Genomic DNA, 24,055 nt, shown 5'->3' on the forward strand with positions numbered 1-24,055 from the left:
GACAGAATAAGCTCAAATTATTTTCATTCCTACATTTTCCTGATTATTACATTATCTGCGTATAACAAAGAAAGAGGCAGAGTGTGTAGTTCAAGTCACAGTTGCACTTCAAATCTTATTGTTTAGTTCTTAGACACACAGAACAGCAATTATTATTTGTAGACTTGTATAAAACTAGATTAAGGCATGATTATAACTAAAAATACGGCTGCAGCAAGTGTGATTAAGAACTCAGAAAGAGTTTTTTGTACACTATAATCCCATTAGATATTAGATTCTTAGCTAAACCAGAGATCATCCTGCCCTACACCTTGCTTTCAGTGAGACACTTGAAGTATGTACAGTTCTGGACTTGAAGCCCTTTTATTTTTCTCAAAATTCTCCTAATATTAGAAAAAAAAAATCAAAACGTTTTCTAAAAGTTGTACAGAGATTCTGGATGTTAACTCAAACTGTGCAATACAGCACACTCTAACATTAAAACCACCAACATAGTTACTTTGTATAAAATACTAATACTCCTTAAGGTCTAATTCCTGACTGTTGTGTAAAAATATAATTATTTTAACTATAATATCCCCTTAATTTCAGATTAAGAATCCTGACTCCAGGTATGACTTCCAGCCATTATAAAACAAATTATACAAATTATAAAGGGCTACTTACCAGGAAAAACAGTTCCTTTTAAATATCCAATAACATTAGAAATTGTCTTGTAAGTTGTGATTGATTGAATATTCAGACTGATTATTTTTTTGCCTGTTAAAAGATAAAAAGAAAATAAATTAAAAAATTAGAGAGGAACTAGAGATTAAAACATGAAACATTACATTATTTTCTTAGCCTTAGGTTCAAAGCTGGAATCTCAAAAGAAATTTCAACTCCTTGAGTTAAAAGATCATTTAATTCACACAAGAAATGCTGCTGGGATACAACAGAATTAAAGAGAAAAAGTACGATTTAAATAATTCTATGATAAGGAAATTTGTCTTAATCTTTACACGTTCTCCTCACCTAAGCCTTTGCTCAGGTCAATCTTTGAATAATATCCAGAAAACGATACCTGGTTTATATTACACTACTCTTCTGGAGAAACCCCGATGCTCAATCAGGTGGGAAAAGTCAGACCTGTGCATTACCAATCACTTAGCCAGCACAGCCCTTGGTGATATACTTGGAAATTTATGCCAACAGAACACAGCTTGTCTTGGCTTAGCCAGTATCAGCTGAGGAAACGGTGTAAACACAAGGGCAGAAAAATTCCAAAATGTGCCCACATATTAGGGACTTGCCAGCACTGCTAGGCCAGTTGAGACTGTAGTAACGCAGACCAAAGCAACTATCTGAGTTTAAAAAATGAACTGTTGTTTGCTGAGACTTAATGCCATTCCCTTTGTGCACCAGGTGGGACACAGTAACCATCCTAACTGCTGCAGTGTGTGGCAATGGGAACAAACAGCTAACTACAGGGGGCTGATGGTACCTTTAAAATGTTTTGTTTGCATAATAAGCTGTATTAACATTCATCTCATAAGTTCTATCTGAGAAAAGTGAAAAGATCTTAAACTGCTCTAAGGTAAAAGGTGGAAACTGTCTGACAGTAAGTCCTGTAGCATCCCAGACCTCCAGGGAGGTTCTCTTTCAGCCAGAGAACTGGCAGAGTACATGGCAGGCCTGTATTTAAAGGCATCTTTGAGCCAGAATTCCTTCAACGTCCATATCCCAACTGTCACAGACAAAAAATAAAATATTCCATGGCTGTGATTTTGCTCTCTATCTCCCAGGCTATGAACTTCCCACAGATGTATTCCTAGCTGTTTGTTTCCTGGCTTTACTTCCTGAGACGTGTGGAATATGCAAGCAGGGAGTTTACTGCGACATGTAAAATAAAAGCAATACATCTCTACAACACAGTTCTTCAAGGTTCATTTGCTGGCAATTCATCTGGTAAATTTACTTGAAATTTCTCTTAAAACAAAATCCAATATATTTTCACTCACTAGTCTTCATTGGTATTTGAAAAAAGTAAACCAACTGCTAGGAATTTTCTGTCTTTAAAAAAAAACAACAAGCAATATTCATTCTAATCTTTATTCAGAGAAAACCTCCTCTGTTATCAGTAGCTGTGTCCTCTATGTGACAACTCTTGTTTTGCTAGAATGCAACAGTACAGAAAATTCAAGTCAAGCACAGTTAATTAAAATCATAAATAATAATAAATCACATCAACTTAATATTTTGATCTGTCATGCATATGTTGGAGTTTGAGCTGTAATTAACTTTGCTGTTCTAATTTACCGTAAGGTTAACACCACATGATGATGAACTGTATTCTAGAAATCTGCAGATATTATTTTTCAAAAATATTTTATTAAAAAATACAGTTCCTAGCTCTCTACCATCACCTAGATCCTTTCTTTGGTCTTTTAAAACAAGGGGAAAGAAGCTCACAGCATCCATGCTGACAAAGAAGTTTAAATTTAATCTATACTATGTGAGTTACTTCTTGCTGCAATTTCTCACCTACTGCTGTTCTGGAGCCAATTTACTCTGCCTAAAAAAGATTTTCAACCCAAAACTTATTCCTTTCCTTTTCTGTTTCTTTAGGCTCTATTTCAGACAACAAGAAGATAAATCCTTTTGAAGACAACTATCAGCTATCCAGTCTTCAACTGACAATAAAGAAATAGAAAGTTAACTTCTGAGAATACATATATTCTGGAGTCAGAGATTTGAGTTCATAGTAATGTAATAGAGCAGTCAGCTTAAAGTGACTTGAGCTTAAAGGCTTAGTACTCCAGATGAAAAGGCTGAAAGTACTCTGGAGTATGTAACAGCAGTTAAATTTAATCTGCTTTACACAGTTCTGACAACAAACCTCTCTCTCTAATGCTGTATTTTAAAGATCTTGACAACTTGCTCTATTTTTTTCTCTATTCTCTGGAAAACTATGATGAGACTTTAGCTTAACATTATTTGTGACACACTTCGACTTTTTGTAAGCCAAAAGCTACTTCTGAAATAGAAGAATATTATTGTTAAGAAGTGTTATTTATTTCTTGACTTGAAATCTGTAAATTGTCTCATCCCAAAGGACTACCTCTCTCCTCTCTCAATTACATAACTATTTTTAGAGATGCATGGATAATTCCTACTCATTTGACTGGCAATTTTAGAAGTTAAGAAAAGGAAAAACTACTCCGAGCTCACACCAGCATGAAGTATAGTGTGAGCCTGATTTTTAAACACATTGGTTTAATTCTTTAATTCTAATCACACAAAACACCTACAATCAGACAGTTCTCTGAGTATTCCTTTAAGTACTGGATTAAAAAAAAAAATATCATTAGGGACTTAAATTTAAAAATTGAACTAATTTGACAAGATTTTTGCTACTCACATACAAAAATGTACCTACATGCACATTTAACTCCAGTATAGAAGCATCAAGTGCTAAGTGAGTGAATGTGTTTTGTTAACCTAGTTCTTGGATCATAAAACCAGGAGTTATTTGAGAAGAGCAGAGAAATGAGGTACACTGAATAACTTCAAGTAACCCAGGTTTTAACATGAATTTAAGTCTTGCTGAAATCAACATAAACCACACCTGAATTAAAATACATCAGTTTGAAATAGATTTTAAAGTAAAGCTTTTAAACATCATCAAAAACCCACAGCCATGTTTACTCAAGGGCCCTAATTCAGCTGAGGTAGTCAAGGTACAATGACATTCAACAGATCTCTTGTTCCGGTCATTCAAAAACCTTACGTTAGGCTCTAGCTTTTTATGTACACACTACCAAGCTTTTCAGAAGAACTCTGAAAGCTAATAGGTTTGTTTGGTTTTGTTTTTGTTTTAAATAATGAAAGCTACAGTTTTCATAAAATTATTTATTTGCCCCAAAACCTTTTTAAAGGAATTTAAGGAATCACAAATCAGGATTAGCATAAATGTCTGTAAGTTTTAATATACAGTATTTCTGTATTATGTCTGCCTTCCCTATTTAACATGTACTTCTTTGAAATGCCAACAGGAAATATCTTCAGAACATCATTATTTATACTGTGTAATGAATTCAGACTTGTTTGATACAGTTAGATGCACGGCCACACAATATGCTGGCATCTTAGTCTTTTTTTGCATTTATGTTTAGCATAGTGCAAATACCTAGAAATTTACATATTGATAGCATAGTGTATAATGGCACAGAGTTTAATAAATATGGTAGTCTTTGTTTTCTCTGACAGGTAGCAAGCTATGAAGGAGAAATTTTTCCATTTGTATAATTAATGATTCAAATTTCACATTATCAAGGGGCAGATAACTTAACAAACAAGGAAAACCTACTGCACCACAGACTTTTTCATTTATGTTTATAGGAGTGCTTTAGTTCTTTGGCAATCTTCACAATGTCCTAGAAAATATCCTAGTACTTTTCTGTAAAAAAGGAAAGATACAGAAGCATACAGCTTCTCTATAAAGCTTCACTCTAAACTTCTTCTAACTGCCTGTTTTATTTTTTTTTTTAAAAACAAACAATTCATGAGAACACAGAATTGCAGATTCATGAGGATTAAAAACAAAGCACCCTACTAAACAAAAAGCCAATCTAATTGCTACCTTCAACTGAGACAAAACCAACAACTAACTTCAACTGTTACTATTCACTTTGTAGGTTCTAAGCATTCGATATATCTCAGCTGTTTCTCTCAATATCCTCCCACTCTGTCACAATTATGTCTCTTGAAAACTGCAAGGCTAAGGGAAAAAGAGGCAATGTGAGAAAACTATATATAAATGTTTAATCACTACTGATGAATCTGCGCTTCAGCTTTTTGAAACATACTGATGAGACAATGATGATCATTTTATTCTAACAAATTTTAAGCCAACCAATCATCTGAATTGCTCATTCACGTCTTTTGACAGATAAGTGATGAATTTTACGTCAGAAGTGAAATCTCTCTCTTAAGCTTCTTCAAATCAACAGGAAGATTGCAAATTCTGCCTTCACTACTCTCATGTGCATCGCTCTGTTCAGCATTTTTTCTATACTTATTATTAAATAAATATACAAGATTTCTTACCATGAGACCAGTCTTTTACCTCTTCCATTAAGGCTGCTGCTGAACACTTCAGCACAGTACAGGCCCTGGCACATCTACAATTTCACCATCATTTCAAGCCAAACTATATCATAAAGCATTACAGAATTATGTAAGGCTTCTTATTATAGACCCTACTAGCTCAATAAATTGTTATGGGTTTTTTTTTGTTGTTGTTGGCTTTTGTGGTGTTTTGGGTTTTTTTAATTCCACATGGACTACTGTGGAATTTAAAGCTTTACATGAAATCAAACACAAGCTGCTGCATTCCCCCAGAGTCAGTTGGACATGGATTGGCTCTTACTAGACTGCTAGGTGGGAATATTCTTTCTTTCCAGAAATTTTTCACTACACAGAACTCCTGCCTTCTCAGGGAATTAAAGCAGACATGCCACACCTGTCACTGAAAAAGTAAAATAGGCTGCCCTGTAGGTGATTCTGTCCTGCAGCCATCAAACAAAGCTTTTTGAGAAACAGACACAGTACAGGCTTTTATCTTTCTAAAATGAGTGTTGTCTGCCTGCCCAAATTAATGCTTTCCTCTGGGAACTTCAGCTGTTGAAAATTCCTCTAATACTAGCAAGCTGCACACATCCTACCAGGAATGGTTAAGCACTTGGTCCTTCCTTTTGCTGTTTACAGAAACCCTGTCTACTGGTTATGGGGAAGATCAGTTCATCTTTAAAACAGCTAGTGAGCCATGCAACAGTGCTGCCTAACCGTGACAGCTTAAGCCAGAAAGCATGAGGCCTTTCTGCCTTTCTTTTTTAGTATGCATAACTAGAAGTGCTAGCACAAGTCATAAAATTAATCAACCTTTTTTAATACTTTAATTCCTATTCCACAGTAACCTTCCAAAAGCAATAAACAAATGATACAGCACATATGTGACAGTACAGTGGTTACTCTTAACAATGACTTTTAGTGCTCTCATCACAGTACTTTGCAAAGGATACACTGGTTAGCTCAATTTGCCTCTCCCGAGACCACTGCTTCAAATCAATTAAGTTAAACAGGAATTATAATAAAATATATAATTTTTTCCTGGTGAAAGACAGACTAGTAGAAAACCAAAATAAAGACAGGATGACTGTTTAAATACACAACTCCTCTGGAACGTTATCTGGAAGGTGTTAATCGAAACACTGTGCAGCCGCTTTGCTAGAAGACTGCATTCTCACTTTTTCCCCCTACATCAGCAAAAGGTTTGTTCAAGCAATAATCTGACTTTGCAAACGGTATTATCTCTGAAGAAACCCTCTGGATGCATTCTTTCATTACATCTAGCTCTACTCAAGGTATTTTATTCTTATCATGATGACAGCTTTCCTGGTAAAACTTGAAGTTCAGACAATTATTATTACCTGCATTACCTGGACAATTTCCTGGTTCAGACAATTATTATTACCTGCATTACCTGTAGCTGGCATTTGGAGGGGTATACACCTATCATTTTGGACAGTCTCCTCAGGTAAGGAAATGAGTTTTTTGGCAAGCACTGCAGAAATTGGTTGTACCAACAGTGTTGTGAGGTTCGGTCGATTTTGTCTGTAACTTCCATCTTAAATAACAGAAAGAGAACAGAAATTTAGTAAACGAAAATTGGAAGATTTCTCTGCTGCATCAATAAAACAAAATAAGCAAATAACTACAACACAGCATAGAACAACTGGCTTAAATAAATAATTGTTATTTTGCACTTACTTTGCCAAAAGAAAAAAATATCCCTTCAAGAACATGTGCCACAAAGTTAGATGTATGTATTATAGGATTTGGGGAATAGTTCCACAAGAAAGAGACTATCAAAGAGTGCAAGCAGGTATTAGGTTTTAATTTAAACACAACAAATTAATTTGGTGCGTAGCTAAAAGAATCAGTGAATAATGGAATTACTGATCAGTAATACCTTTCAAATTCAAGTAATAACTGCAGAGCCTCGTAAGGAAGAACAGATATTAAAATACCTTGAAATCACACAGAAATATCTGTCTGCACGTACATAAGGCAGTGAACATTTTACTAGGGATGCCAAAATGTTTAAGTTCTACAGATATTGTGCTACTTAGCACTAGAATTGTTTAAGGGGCAAGCTGCCACACAAACTTGTGAGTACTTTGTCAAGAAACATGCAAATTGATGATATACTGGCAACTCTATGAGATACGCTTCCTTACATATACCAAAAGCCTGAAAATGTTAATATTCACCTTCCTCTTTTAAATAATACAATCTGATCTTCTCATTGACTCCAAGTGGGTTCAGTGCAGCTGAGGTGACTACAATTTATTTTATAAATGTAGGGGTGTTCCTATGATGGAAGGTTGAAGGCTCAGCTAAAGGAGGCCTGGGATGAGAGAGTACTGAATAGAGACATCAAGTGAAGGAAGGTACAGATCAAAAAGCATCAGAATACTTCATTTACAGCTTTAAGATCTTAAGAAGCCACAGCAAAACCCACACAGTATCAGCTGATTCATGCATATTTTAAAATCTCCCTTTAATTGAAAACGTGAGTTTCCACAAATGATTGCCCAACATTTAAGCATGGGGAGATTTACACAGAGAGTTCCTCCTTCATCTCGCTATTGCAAAGAAAATGGTGATGATCACCCTATGGTGCTTAGAACAGAACTCAGAATGGATTTTATTAATGGAAAGGAGGAGACAATAGCTTCAACTTGGAGAGTATCTTGTGAGGTATAAGCTAAAAAATATCAGCAAGGATAAGAAAAAATAACTGAAAATATATAGAAAAATATTTCTCAAAAGAGCAGAATCTGAAGCAGATGCCTACAGAGTAGAAGTGATAAAAAACAGTTTCCTGCTATGTCTTTTCTGCTCTCCATGAGTTCTCCACTAGAATTACAGCATGGAACATATGTCAGTTTTGAAGTAATGTGCTTCACTGGCTACTGGTAGTCATATGGAGGAAAATAAAAAGATATGATTCTCTTTTGTATAAAAAAGAACTTTGAAATTCTGCAACCAGGAATTTTAACAGCACCCCCAATAAATGACTTTGAAAGCAGCTTTACAGGCAATGAAGCATAGGATGATGAACTGTTCTGCCAATTACACCAGCACTGAAGCAGCTTGCATTTCCGGATGCACGGCTCACAAATGGTCAAGGGATGCTTAGAACTATGTGCACTGATTTGAGACGTGGGTGAGAAAGATGGACATTCTTGTAAAATGTTTATGCACATTTACAGAAATTATAGAACTTCAAAGCAGTGAGTACCACCTATATGGAAAATAATTACTGAAAGTACTAAGAAAGAATCTGAAAAACATTTTCAATTTTTTCTTTACATTGGTGATGGATAAAGAGATTTTCTTAAAAACACTTTTAAAAAAAGTCCACATTCTCATGATAACAAGAGTTAACAAAAAGAATTCAGAAGAGAAGCAGAGATCTCAGACGACCCGTGACAAACACCCAAGAGTTAACAAGACCTATGTATACATACATAAATACCTAACACCAGAGCGATATTGTTTTGCTTTACAAAGTATATTCACAACATTCTAGTTACACCATTTTATCAAGAGAGCGGATGCAAATCTGGGTTTACATTACCCAAGACTGTCTCTTTAAACAGATTTCTGTTGTCCTTAAAAATAAAACTAGAAACTCTATAGCCTATATGAGAAGAAAATATTTCTCTAGAAACTGCTGTCATCTCTTTCAAAAAACTTTCCCTCCTTAAGGTAATATGCTTAACACATGAGAGACAAAAAAATGTCACTCCCCTGTCTCTCAGTGCAAATGACTCATCTTAATGCCTACTTAAATTACCTTAAAAATACTGTCAGTTTTGTTTCTTTTTAAGATAAATAGAATAACAAGCAACACATTTATTTAGTAAAAGCAAAACCTCTGCCATACTTTCACAAAAACATCTCAAAACATCTCTGTTCACTTCTAAAATTATTTAATAAAGTGGCAAGAAAAAATAATCTCAGCATTTTTAATCTTCCTTTCCACTTCATTTTTTATAGTGACTAACACTATGTCATTAAAATGACATAGAAGTGGCCAAAACAGAACAAAATTACATAATAATTCCACACCAATTGACATGGAAGTATTTTTTTTTTCCTTTTTACATATCCTACCATTGTGTCAGTCATAAATCATAAAAAGAAAGAGCAATTCTTCCACATATTACAGAAAGCTAAAATATATTCCTAACTCCAAGTAACAATGGAATGTAACATGGAAGAAAGGACAAGGTAATTCTCAGTTTTTCCTGTGTTAGCAAAGGCTCATCTCACTACTGAACTGAAAGAAACCCTCCAGTGACAGGCAGCAGTTTGGGCCATGTGACATATAAGCTACTATCCATAATTTTGACAGTGATGGGAGATATTCAAAAGGCTTGCAGAAGTTGTAAGGGTTACAAGGCAAAAATAAATAGCCTTCAATACTTTAAAAATAACCTCATATATTAAAAAAAAAATCCAATATTCATAAACCTCAGTTTCTGCACAACTTGCTCTTTGCATGCATGGTGAACTCAAACTAACATCTTCAAAACCCGGATATTAATTTTGGATCCTATTTGAAGTATTCTTGATATCAAATCATGCTTAGCATCTTCTACTTTCATTAAATTTAAGAACATAGTACTTTACATCATAAGGTTGTGTCTGGGGAAATAATTAGGACTAAACCCACTCAAAAACATTAGTCAGGTAAAAAAATGACCACAAACACCTTTGACAATATTATCTGAGTCTTAAATTTGATAATAAATATCTCTAAAGACTTCAAAAAACAAATACTGCAATTCTTAGCAAACTTCAAATCTTTGCATCCAAATTAATGATTCAAACATAATATGAAAAATAATTATACAGAAAACCCAACATTAACTGATACTTTATATTTTCCTAAAATATGCAGAGGTATTAATCAAATTGAATGAATCAAACCTGCTTGAAATGATTGCTCTGATGTTCAGACTTACAACATAATCCAAAATATGAAATATCAGACATGTACTTGGACTTTTAAAAATCTTTCTCATAAGAGTAAAGCTACTTCATGAATCCTGTATCTGGCAAGTCTATTTCCCACACTATTAAGTATACAATGTTCCTGAACTGGAATCTGGAGGGAAGTGTGTTGATATGTGTATGTGCATGACTGGACACAAATCAAACAATGTACTAAGCTTGAGAGAGGTGGCTTCTAAAACTGAAATATTACAGAACACTTTGAATTCAAATGCCAAACACATTATGGATTATTTTTTTTTCATCAGTTTCATTGAAAAAATATATACTTTGTTTTGTGTTTGAGCACCACTTGGGTCCATCCCATCTAAATACCCAGGGTCAAGCACAGTCCTAGTTTATTCCTTTGACTGTGACTGTGCTACAGATGAATTTGGCCTGCTCTGTTGAAAACATTTTCTGGTACAGAAAACACAATTGGATCCCACATTCTGCTACTCCAAGGTTGGATCATTCCCTTAAATATTTTTTGAAATCAGGAATTCTGAAAGCATTGAATTATGTAAGACACTATGTACCTACTCCACATGTCATGTTTTATAATATAGTTCACAGATACACATTTAGTCTTCAACATTAGCACTTTAAAATTGCTCCCATAGCTTTTACCTCCAAGGTAAGTAAATGATGTTCCTTTTTAAAAAGAAAGTTAGAATACTGATTTTATAACTGCTTTTTCCAACCTGCCGTGCCATATTCCAGTTAGACCTCAGGTAGTTTCTTATACTGGTTTCCTACTGTCTGGTAGCAGCCCACAGTGAAAAAAACACCAATGAAGATAATGTAGCAGCTCTTTTTTTTCTGAGAGGGCAAACAGTTTTTCTCTAGTTTATGGCTAGTTACAGGAACTGGCTGGTTATTATCTCTCCCATGCTTTTTGCAGAAGATGCAAAAATGACAATAAGACATAACTGGTATCTGCAAGTTTTTATCTTATCCCAGCAGAACCCAAGACTTATCTCCCTCCTGCAAAAAGAATCCAGGTAGCCATGAAGCATGGGTCCCCACTCACTAGTAGGACCATTAAGTCACACTAGGAGTTAAGGCACAAAGCACCTCCTATATGTATGATCGTTCCTTAACCACTTCAAGAAATAAAGCCACTTCTGGTACATTAAGGAGTTAATGGGTCGTACAGCTTATTCCCTCATGAAATAAACCTTGATTTTCTACACTGGTGATGGCCAGTATAGACAAAACAAACAACAAACACAAAACTGAAACACTGATACAGATTTTCTTTCCTTCAGTGATGATTAAGACTACAAACAGCAAAATAACTGTCTTGCTTTAGGTGAAATATGTTTGCAGCAGCCAGAATATACATCAGGTTACATATGCCATCATTGTTCTGGTTACAAACTAGCATGGAGTCCCTTTTGCCCACAATAATGAGATTTATTGTTATTAAAAATAATAAAAGCCCTATAACACTCTACAAGGAATGGAATGGAAATAGAAAATCTCTAAGAAAACACTGAAAGTGACAGGTTTAGGATACCAATTATTTTGTTTATAGCATGTAGTGAACACTGCAATGACTCAGATTCACGTTCTGTCTGTATAGATTCGGTAGACAATGTGAAATCAAATTGCATACATTACCTGTGGTACACTATACCTTTATTACAATAATATATATTCTGATTTATTCTTCCATATTTTTTGAAATCATGGAAAGTCACATTTTGCCTTCAGTTTGATGACATATGGAGTCATCCAAGGGTTTGAAGTCTCCTCCTTTTCCCACAGCTTGTTACTTTTTCCTCTCCCCACGCTGCAGTGCCATTAATTGTGCCAGCACAACTGTTGCAATGGTCATAACTGTGAACCAGATCAAAAACTTTCTTGAAGTCCTTTAAAGCTAGATCATTTCCCCAAACCACGTCACAGCAGTGCTCTTACCAGATAAATCAGCACACTAGCATGCTTTCTTTATGCTTCAGGGCCATTTCCAGTATTTCAGTTTCCTCATCTATTTACTGAATACCACTGGAGAAGAAGCTGGCTCCATCTTCTTCACATCAACAATTGACGCACATTGAAGTCACCGTAAGTCTCTGCTCAAGAATAACCAATTCCATGCCTCTCAGCCTCTCTTCCTATGTCAGATGCTCCAAATCCCCTAGTCATCTTCACCGCCCTTTGTTGCACTTGCTTCACCATGTCCATGTCTTGTTCTGTATGAGGGAGCTCAAAACTCCACCCAGCATCCCACTGTGGAGGGGAAGAGTCTCGTCCCTTTACTGGCTGACAACACTGATCCTAATGCAGTGTGAGATGCTGCTGGTCACCTTTGGTATCAGAGCACATTGCTGGCTCATGCTTGACTTGTTCTCTACTGGGTCCTGCAGGTCCTTTACCGAAAAGCTGTGCTGCAGCCAGTCAAACCCCAGCTGCTACTGGTGCTAGGCTTATTTTTCCCCTGTGCAGGATGCTGCCTTTCCCTTTGGTAAGCTTAATGACATTTCTGGCAGCCCACTCGTCCTGGATATTAAGGTCCCTCTGAATGGCAGTACATACATCTGGTGTGCTGAGCTGCATGCAAAACAGCATCAAATGGCTGTTTTGCCTCTTCCAAATTTGAGTTAAAGCATGCAAGTAGTGAATTAGAATGTTTGCTAATCACTGACAGCAGAACCTAACTCCACACACAGCAAAGGGAATAGGTAGAGGTAAGGACACACTCACAATGCTATACTCTGGACTACTTGTTCTTCAGCTAACTACTGTGCCCACAAGATAATTCAGAGGATTGCAGTCAAAAGCACTTAATTTATCCATCTGAAGTACACAGAATATAATAATGCATCTCTATTAATTAAAATTATTTAATACCACTTAGTTTTTAGTGGAGCACGCAGTGATGTTCATTTTCAAGTTCTGGCTATATGTATCAAAGGCATATGAGCAACTAAAAAAACATAAATCAGTTTTCTTGTATCTTGTTCTAAAGGACTTACACCCAATGCAAAAGTACACTTAAATACAGAGGGGAAGAACTGGTGTTTTTAAAAATAGAGATTGCAATGAGAATGTTGAAAGTTCTACATTAATCTTTAATTCATTAATCTTTCACCTGCAAGATTAGATACAGTAAATAGATTTGGTCCTGTAGCAGTAATAATTTGATAACAATTACTGAAGAAAAAAACAATCACGGCCAGTCGAGCCCAAATGATGGTTTTCTAGAATGAAGATATAGGTCTTCTTAAGATCTTTAATCCTGTTTTATAAGTACAACGTGGATAATGAGCTATGCTCTGAATATCCTAAAATATTGAACCTATGGAAATCCCTGGAACACATATTGGTTCATTTCTTGGATTGCAGAACAGAGACAAATAAACTATAATCTATTTGCAGCTCTCCTCAGAGATAGAAACACTGGTATTTAATTTAGTTAATAACTTGCTTATGTATTTGTAATGCTTTATTATGTTCATGCTGACTACTGTAGCTGCTGTATTCAGCTTTAGAAGGCTATTACAAACACCCATGAGAACTGGATTTTATTTTGCACACAACAGCACTCTGTATGTGAATATTCATTGAAAATTCCGGGTGGAGTCCTTGGCCCTAAACGATTCCCGAACCACATCTTTTAAGAAGCTTTGCATCCTCAATAGGGGAACATGCACAACTGAACTTGTGTTACCAGCAAGGAGCATGCAACATAAATAATTTTGTTGAAATTCAAGGACAATTTGAGCTAGGAAGATGAGAAGCAAAGAAAATTTGAAACAAAAAAAATAAATGGAGGCAATACTTAAAATAATTTATCATTTTTAAATTTCTTTCAAATGCCGGAGACTTTTTCTCGGTAAAATAAATTTCCTACTCAATTCAAAGGAGTATGTACACAGGTATGTGTACACAAATGTGCATCCAGATCTCCTATACCATGCTACTTCCAGTTGTAGCTTGTATTTCCATAGCTGTAAATTACTGCATTGTATCTTTGCTCTGCAGGTAAAAATAAAAAGGGGGTAGGGAAGGGGAGTTAGGGGAGTTGGCTCCTTTCTATCACATAAAAACTAAGGGATTCACTGGCAGTAACCTGTTAATGTAGCTTTGTGATACTAGGTTCTTAAAAGAGAGAGATCTGAAAAGTACCATAAACTAACTGAATAAAACAACTTGGAAAGACAAAACAAAAATATAGTGCTAGAACAATGAAATATGAAGGTGGAAAACAAACTTTATAAAACAAAACTAATCCGTTGACAAATTGATATATCTGTCTCATTAGCTAAGAAAAGGCACAGATCATATTCTTCTAATGAAGATTCTGTGATAATGGTTCCTGAAACCTACAGGATAATGAACTTGATCTAATGAACTAGAATGCATCTACAGCTATCATCACATATTGTTCCCTGCTACACAGTTAACTTATTAAAATTAATTGGTAATATTTATAATGAGTTTTTAAACATTAACATAGGTGACCTTCAAAACAATTTCTAAAAACTCTTGACAGATGAAAGTATTTTGAGTTCTTTTTTTGATATTTTAGAATTCAATATTTTAACTGCTTTGACGCAAAATGAAACTACTAAATTGATGAACCTGAAAGTTATCAAAATCTCAGTTGCTTTGATTTTGCAAGGCATCAGTGTTACTGCATTATCCTAAAGTATCATGGACATTTTTCCCTCAGAATCTCACACAAACCCAAGGTCACATTAAACAGAGAACCTTCCAGGTGCCATTGACTGCGGTTGCTTCAGAACAAGAAGCAGCATAATCATATTTTTGGAAAGCAGGCTGTGGGCAAGTAAATCTTACACAGAAGTAGAGTTAACAAGCTGTGATCCGCTTCTGCACTAACACAAGCTTTGCCCAGGATTTTTTCAATAGGAAAGACACAGTGTTACTCTCTTATATCACTTAATCATTATTGTGAAGTTCATTCAGTACTTACTGCAAAATATGGTTGACAATCTAACTCTCAATGTTGCCTCTATTCTGATTCTACTTTACTGTCACAATTCAGTTCCACAGGCTGTGCCTGAAGTTGTACAAAGCTGGTAAACCCACAGCACAACTCTACAACAGAAAATAGATGCACTTGACTCCATCATATTGCTAGGCAAAAGCACAAACAAATACAGAAATATAGTTCATTGAAAGGAATGAAGAAATACAACGGACCCATAACAATATGGGTCACAGCAGTTATTTTCATGAAACAACATCGTAAGTAATCATAATTTCCATGTTATTTCATGCCCTTCTCAGTAGTGGTAGAAATAAATAAATGCCATATTTGTAAACTCCATTGGCACCATTCCATTAAAGTGACGCTTAATGTATGACATGATTGCCTCTACAATATGTAACATCATTTTTTATTGTCACAGGTACTGTACTTCATGCAAGTGTGCAAACTAGCATTTGAAATTTTATAATAAGCTATTTTCTGCCAATTCTTGCTGTAACAAATTTGCAATTTGTCCTCAAGTATGTTTTCTGCTTAGAAAAAAACAAACAAAAACCAACAACCATTTATAGCCACTCAAAGATCAAATATTATTTTCTCATGCACTTGCTCCAGACAATATTTCATTCTCAGAAACATTATACTGTATGAGAGCACTTAAGTCAGTGAGACAGAACTGACTGAACAGTTTAGTTCTCCATCACTATTTATAAAAAGACCAAAATTCAAGTATTCCTTAAATGTTATTTCGGGTTACCAATACATAATTTTATTTTACTGCCTGTAGATCAACTGCAGCAAGTTTTAAGTATTTAAGTAATAACAGATCAGAGGGCAAAAGTACTGCTTCAGTCTGTAGATAGAGCTGACCTTTTTTATCATGCTTTTACTTCATATGTATGTCTTTTGTACAAACATCAATACAATAACTACATGAAAGATATTAAATGCTGTGAAATACGCAAACATTTACTACATGAAAAACCACATACATTTGTTTTCCTTCCAACTCTATTTTAACTAAAAACAAAGTTTTATTCAATTTCTGTTTAATCTGGTTAAGCAATTCTAGGCCCTGTTAAACTCTAAAAATGATGTCAAAATGTAGCTCAGGAGTAGGCATGGAGAAAGCATTTGAAAGATCTTCCACTAGTTTCTTGACAGTCATAGTCATCAGTACTGAGTAGAGTCAGCTAGCTACTGAGAAGATGCTAAATGCATTATAATTAAGTAGATGTATACATAAAAGACACTGCATTCTGCTTGCACTGATTTGATAGAAAACATTCAGATGAAGGTAGTCCTTTTTAAAAAAAATCTGGCTCATTACTTGATTCAGTTCTCACAGAAATCCAATCTAGTGGCAGTTAAAAAAGTGGATCTGAGTCTTCAGAAGCATTAAAGGGCTAAGAGGAAACACAGAAAGACAAAATGTGAAGCAATCATCCAAATTATTCAATCTATTAATATGAATTTGCTGCAGGCTATTATTTATCCTCCTTAGAGAATTCTCTTGTAAATAATTAGATAGTACAGGGCCTGTACTGATGAAACTTCAAGTATCTAGAAACCTATTTAACTTAATCACAAAATTAGATTTTGCGTTGTATATTCAAACTTGTTTAAATAATAATTTTCCCATCAGAGCTTATTGAACAAAATAAGGTATTGCCTTAGATTAATTGAGCTAATTGTACTTCCTTTAGAATCTGTTCAATAGTTTTCTGTCTCCTCCTGAAAGTTTCAGATTAAGACTCAATGTTAACATTCAATGGTCCAAATACAATGACTTCAGATTTTGAGTTCAACAAAACCATCTGCCTTATGATAATTCAGCTGTTTTCCCTGGAAAGAAAAATGCAACCTTTAGAACAGTTAAAATATATATTTGAAAAAAAAAAAGTATGTGTCATGTTAGTAAAAATAGCTTTTGCTCTTTGCTTTTATCTTAGAAGATGTACTATGGATAAAATGACAGTAGAAAGTCACAAGAGAGCTGATTTCAGTGTTTTATTTCTTTTGAGCAGAATGAAGGAAGAGAGTCTTTAAAAGATCTGTAAACGAGGGCAGAAAATGGAATCATACCCAGAATGACAGAGCAGATAAAGCAATGTACAGCCAAGAGGACAGACCACATGAAAATGAAATACCGGAGGGTATCTCCACATCAAGGTGACAAGAAACATGCAAAGTTGGTCATGGGATAATTTAACTATTAAAACTGGCTATGGTGAAATCTGGTATTGAAAAATGCTACTTAAAAAAATACCTAAACTTTCATATAAATTAGTTAGAGGTGACGGGGTTTCCTCCAATTTTACGTAATTTAAATTTTTCTTAGATGAACTTGATGCCATTAACTGAAGTCACACATTTTATAACTGATTCTGGAATCCATTCTCCAGATTTAACAAAGTCTCAAGCCTTCTCTTCTACAGGCTGAACAACACCAGTCTTCCCAGCCTGTTTCGAAAGGAGAGATGCTCCAGCCTTCAGATGAAGCATTATTGTAATTTCCAGTAAAAGCAAAATTTTCACTAAAGTAAAATTCCTCAAACTTCAAACATCATGTAGAAATCCTATCTTTAATTACTTGGTGCATAAGCATCACTAAGAGACAGCTGTACTTGTGTAACAGCTCCTGTTACTGTTCTTTGTCATACTGGAATTTCCATGAAATGTAATTGGTATAAGAACTAAATAAACATAAAATAGACCCATTCATGAAGTAAAAGAACAAACAAACAAAAAAACCCCACCACAATGAAATCCTCTTTAATATAAAGATGCAGAATTAAGACAAGACTAAGAGTGCCTGAAGAAAGAATACAGTAACTTTGGTTTGGACTTACACTAATCACCATTCATCTGATTAAATAACAGTCTGGCACAGCACTGACAGATTATGGTGTCAAGCAGCACAGCTTGACAATATTAAAAACCAAATATCCTTATTATGAACCCTGCTAATCCCATTGTCCATGACAGGTAAGAAACAAGCAACATATTAAAATGAAAGGGAAATCCTTTAGCTATAATAATGTGAATCCAGAATATACACATAATCAAATCTATTCTGCTATTGAAGTAACAAAACACCTATGGTGTGGTAATGCTTAGATTTTTCTCCAGGAAGCAAGTACAGACCTTTTACTAGAACAAAAAAATCTTGAGTATTCCATTAAAATGGAATTATGCCATAAATAATTTTAATGCATCAGAAATTCAATGGAAAATACCATGCAAGAAGATAGTAGAAAATTAACATACTAGGACATCATGGATCATCAAGTCAGAATAACTAGGTCAAATAACAGAAAAGTGGAAAATGCATTAAAGAACATCTCTTTCACTGACAGACACACTAGTATCCAGTGATACTTCACCTGCAGCTTCTAAAAAAAAAAAAAAGGTCACAGTAAGAAAGGATTTAGAAAAATCCACTTGTCAGTCAACTTAATGTTTGTGTCCTGTTCCCTCATAACTTGGATTTCTCCTACCATGTCCTGTGATACCCTAAGATTAAAGTCCCTCAGTACCCTTGGACTGTAACATGGTAATGCTTAACTAATCTCCACTTTCATTTAAACTGGTTTATTTCTGGATTGAAACGTTTTAGGATATTGGGAGGAGTAGATTACTGGCATTAAAATTTCTTAATTATATGTGACCATACTGTTATTAAGTTCTAGCATAGGTCCCCCCCCAAAAAATAGAGAAGTGAGAAATCAGGAAATTAAACTAATACATCAATTTTCTTATTCCAGTGCCACATAATCCCTCTACATTCATGAAGCAGCAGTTATGCTGACTTAAAAAAAAAAAATAAATCAGTCTTCCTTAATCATTTATTCACCTTTAACTGCTGCATATCACAATGCTTCCTTTTAGTCTTGTTGATTAACAAATACTTTTATAAACAACAATAATAACTGATATTTCCAGTAATATCCAGTGAACAAATGCAAATGACAAAGGTCAGACTTTCAGAAGTGTTAATGACTAAGACAGCAAGGAGGTTAAGAGAATGTTGGAGCACTTCTGGAGATCCTATCTCAAGTAAAGAGAGCTATTTTGAATGTTTCCAGATGTGCTTTTAACATATTTCTGGCTGAATTTAGCCTCTTTCCTCTGCCGATAGGATCCGCATTTCTAGTTCTGCCCTGTGAAGTACTAGCCGAAATCAATTAGGTTTATTTTTGCCCCATAGTTTGGTTGTGGTCTACAGAAAAGGCAGTGGAGAAGTGATTTTGCAGGATACTGTCCCACAATATGAGTCTGGCACAACAGTGTATTTTTCTCATATGTGGTGAATGAAAGAATCAGATCATCTGAGTAGCCACTGCATTCCTATGAAAAAAAGGTAAACCTGTTTTCATTTAGCTGATCGCTGTGACCTTTTCACACCACAAATTCTTACTCTTCAGAAAAGTAGAAGGATTATATATAGATAAATTACAGATCTTAAAAATAAAGCATTATTAGGATACATAAAAAGGTTTCTTCTACTAGAAAAAATTCCACAAATCCATCACTTGGCAGAAGTCAGGAAAAAAACCCAACAAAACAACTCTCTTGATACAACATCAGCCTGAAATACCCACAAAAGCCAGAAATCTAATTCTAAATATCAATACCAAATCAACTTGGCAACTTTTGTTATAATGTGTCTAAGTAAAAATCACAGATTAATTGAAACACAAGAAAGTTAAACAAATGACTCTCCAAAGGAGCAAATATTTCATGGATTAAAGAATTCATTTTCCAAAACCCATTTTCCATGCAATTTCCTGTCTGGTCCCCCCAAAAGTAAATATGGTATTCACATTACTCATTGAATCCAAAACCAGTAAATCTAAAGAAAAAGCAATAAAAAAATTAAAGCCAGGATTTTTCCCATCTTAAGGTGAGGCAAGATATCAAAATGTCTTTCAAGAACTGATCCATAGCAAGGTGTGCAAACTATGAGACAAACATCTTAATAAATCACAGTACTTTAATGCAGGTTTCAATTGCCCTTTTGTACAACCATCAGGGAAATGTTTTTGTAATGGCTTCTACAAACGGCAACTCCCCTCTCTGTTCAGAGCTTAATACTTTCTAATTTTTTTATTTTTTTATTTTTTCTATGAAGCTGAAGGAGAAACTGAGACAAATGGAAGTATTTCAGTATACGTAAGTCATGTAGAAACATATCAAATAACCTGACCCAAACCAGGACATTAAAATTCAATAATCCTCCCTTCTAGGATCACAGAGATTTTAACTTAGAAATGAGAATAGGTTTTTTTATAGCTAGAAATTTACTTTATTAAGATTTACATTACGATTTGTAAATATCTTGTAGTATTTCTACATATGCTTTAAGATTTGCAAATCTATTATAGGGTTTGCAATTCAACTTTCATCTTAAAAAGTAAATGAGAGATGTAACAAAATTCTATCTCAAACCACCAATTCCTAAATTGGGGCTTGAGAGTTCAAAATTACAGGTCCATTGTATAAATCAGAGGATAAATCCAGATTCCAGAAACAGAGATGTGTTTCATTGAACAAGATGAAATAGCCAGAAACTAAAAAAAAAAAAATAATTAAATTCCAACTGTAACTTCTAAAAAACAGTGCCCAGCTTAGGACTACTGCTCGTGCCTGTTTTAAGCGTAGTTCTCCTCTATGTACTAACAAAAAATATTTAAAAAGCATGAGTAATGCCTAACAGTTATGAAACCTACTTAAACCTGTCAATGTTTTCCTCCTTTGCAGTCTGTTTTGGGATTTGCATTTATTAGCTGCACTTCTAGTATTTGGAAGCTCACAAGGTAACAATTTCACTTAAAAACCAGAATGCTAATATTAAGTGGTAGGAACATCAAAGGACCTGAGACTTACAAACCTATTTTGACTACAATTTTTTTTCTATTACCAAATCTCTTGCCTTCCATCCCACTTAAAAAAAACAACAACAAACAACAAAAAAACAAAACTACTTTAAGAAGTTATCTAAATAACCTTTATACAACTTTCTTTAAACCCAAGTCACCTAATTTTAGCTCAAGAAATATTCAATCATACTATCTTCCCAAAGGCTATATTCTCTCTTCCAGGGAATGTTTAAAACATCCACTAAGATGGTTGATGCCAAGTGATGTATTTATTTTTTTCAACAGATTAACACATAATACTACTGCCCAGATAAACATTTTGCCTCTTACCAGCAGAACTCCAAGGCACATCTAATACAGCAATTTTGGGAGGCAGCAGAGGTAACTGACAAGGGAATTCAATTAATTCATTTTTATACTACACAAAACTTACTACTTCCCAAGTTTTAGCTGCTGAAGCCTTGACAATGTGGTTCAGTTGTGTCAGAGAACAAAAAATATTGGAGAAAATCCCTTGCAGTTCTGGATTAAATCTGCCTTGGCAGAAAACATACGTTAGAAACCTCATGTACCACAGTATACAATATGATAGCACACACTTATGCAACAAAAAAGCATTTTCCACATCTCCATTTTAAGTTGATTAAATCTTCTTTCAGGGGAGTTTCTACCTGTCTGAAAGTAAGAATAGGCACTATTATCTTTTTTCATGCAGCTGCTGGATATGGTAAGCAGTGGGCTGGAACAGAGACTAAGTCCAATTACAGATGCTTTTGTTGATTCTAGCTTGCAGTATTCAGACTGCAGTAGAAAAATTCAATTATAAAACTAATTAGACCTTTAATTGCTTAAGCAATCACCCAGATGACTTTATGGTGCTCTTGATACCATGCAGGTGCACATGCAGGTGTTAACTCTGCAATACTTAAGAGTTACATTGTAGTACCCCAACTTGTGCACAGGAATGCTAGGAGGATAGAATACCATTATGGATTGAATCTGACCAGAATTTCTACTTTAAGACAGTTGTACTTTAAGACAATTGCATTTCTGGCAGCATTAATAACTAGTGCAACTAAGCAGAAAGGCCTGCTTTTTAATTCTGAGGTGTCACCTTTGCAGCATGCTTGAGTATAATAGTCATCTCCAAAACAAGTATTTGCTTTGTACATACAAAATAAGTAAGGAAAAAGGCACAGCTCATAGTGATTTGGGACCATTATGTTCAAAACATTCGGTTTCTTTCAACTTTGCAGGCAGCCATACTGTTGTAGTAGCAGATTCTAACACACCAAGGGTTAACAGCTAGACTTAATACCATACAGTGATGTTTGCTGTTTCATGAGCATGTAAAAAATTAGCTCACTCACACAAATTGCACTGAACTGAAATATCATGCCAATAAAGCTATAGAAGGCTTATTTTCAATCATGACTGCACAAAAGATTTAAATATACTAAACTCACTTTAAAGTTGAATAGCATTAAAAATTTAATCTGGACACCATTTAAGATGCTATTTTTCCTGGATGAGAGACAAAGTGGCTTCACTGGAAAATGTTCTGTAGGGAGTCAAGGCTCTAGTAATTTGAAACTGTCTGAAATGTCAAAAATATTGATAAGTCCTTTCCAACTTCTAAGGCATCAGGAATTATGTAGCCAGTATATTTGCACTGAACTAATTCTACAGCACAAGAAGCACCTTTGTTGTTTTTCAAACAAATTGTTGTTTACCACTTGTACATTGACTACTCTTTTAATTTCATTTTTAAAAGTTTTTCTCATATGGTTCATTATGGCATTTGTGAGAGACAAATGATACAAACATTGCTAGCAAGCTTTTGCGTTACCATTGGTAGCAATTTCTCCCCTCTTTTAATATCCTAATTAATAAAATCACATTTTCAATTCAAATTTGTTTCCTCCTCCACAAGACAAAATTATAGGCAGCTTAACAGAAGGTAAAATGATATCTGTTACATCACGCACCCCACACTGAAACCTGTGAGCCTAAACTAACTTGACGTACAACTGATTTTCTCTGTTTTAAATACACATAATGTGGATTGAAAGCCAGACAGGAGAGAAAAACTAAAAACCACAAAACACGAAAAAAACAGAGCATGCAATTTGGCACTTAAATACAAATTTAGTCGCTTTATTGTATCCTGTGAAGTCTGAAGAGGCAGCTCATGGATTCAGATACCTTTTCAATGTTTAGTGCTTAAGGTATTATTGAAAATCTGCTGAAATTATTACTTAATCTGCTCACTATTCAAAAGCAAGTATCTTCCAAAGATTTACCTCTCTATTGCATTAGCACTTATTTTTTCATGCAGAAAATAACACAATATATCAGATAGAGAAGTGTATTTGGTAATGATGAAGTGTGTGTGAGGGTTTATGGCAAAGACTAAAATTATGTCATCAATAAAAAATAAAATAATCAGGATACATGTGAATATATAGATATCTAAATCAAAATATGACATTGTAAGAATTTTTTTCACCCCAGCTTCAGTCTACCTTTAAGGAAAATAAAGTAAAAAATAAAACCCAGAAACCTGAATGTCAACAGTTATTTTAAACCAAGTTATCTTTGTATTTAATTTATCTGTTGTTGTTAGTATAAAAGTAAAAACAAATTCAGAAAAAAAGAAATTATATAAAAGTATTACTAGGATCACAGCTGCAAAGGCAAGCACAGAAAAACTATCCTTGTAACTGTGCTTCATTCTTTAAAAACCAGACAAACCAGTACTGAGGACATCTTGTAAAAAGTCATAATGATTTACAACAAAACATTTTAGAACATACGTTGCATATGCATGGTTAAAACTGTTACACAATGTTCTATTTTCTAGCTAACCTCTGCTCAGCTGTTGCTTCAGAGGAATAAAATATCACAATATAAAGGACAGTACACAGACAAACTCAGATATCAGGCAAGAAGAACATAAAGAATTACAGGGCTGACTAAAAATGAAAGTAGGCATACACTTCCATCACAGCATGTATTTACTTACCCATATTCCCAGTAGTAGCAACAGGTACCTGTGTTCACCACAGAGGAGCTGGCTAAGCTCAATTAAAGAATGACA

At 34.6% G+C, this 24,055-nt stretch overlaps 1 protein-coding gene across 1 annotated transcript in view; it reads right to left on the reverse strand.

The window, feature by feature from the left end:
* Nucleotides 1-658: 658 nt before the first annotated feature.
* NAALADL2 (N-acetylated alpha-linked acidic dipeptidase-like 2) overlaps nt 659-24,055 on the reverse strand; it is a 121,912-nt gene continuing 98,515 nt past the window's right edge. The window contains exons 6-7 of the mRNA XM_010004177.1: nt 6,524-6,667; nt 659-759 (exon numbers count right to left, since the gene is read on the reverse strand). Coding sequence (XP_010002479.1) covers nt 659-759; nt 6,524-6,667 — 245 coding nt within the window. The remainder of the gene's footprint in view (nt 760-6,523; nt 6,668-24,055) is intronic.

Source organism: Chaetura pelagica, unplaced genomic scaffold, assembly GCF_000747805.2.
Source record: "Chaetura pelagica isolate M959 unplaced genomic scaffold, ChaPel_1.0 scaffold648, whole genome shotgun sequence".
In the NCBI taxonomy this organism is placed as follows: Eukaryota; Metazoa; Chordata; class Aves; order Apodiformes; family Apodidae; genus Chaetura; species Chaetura pelagica.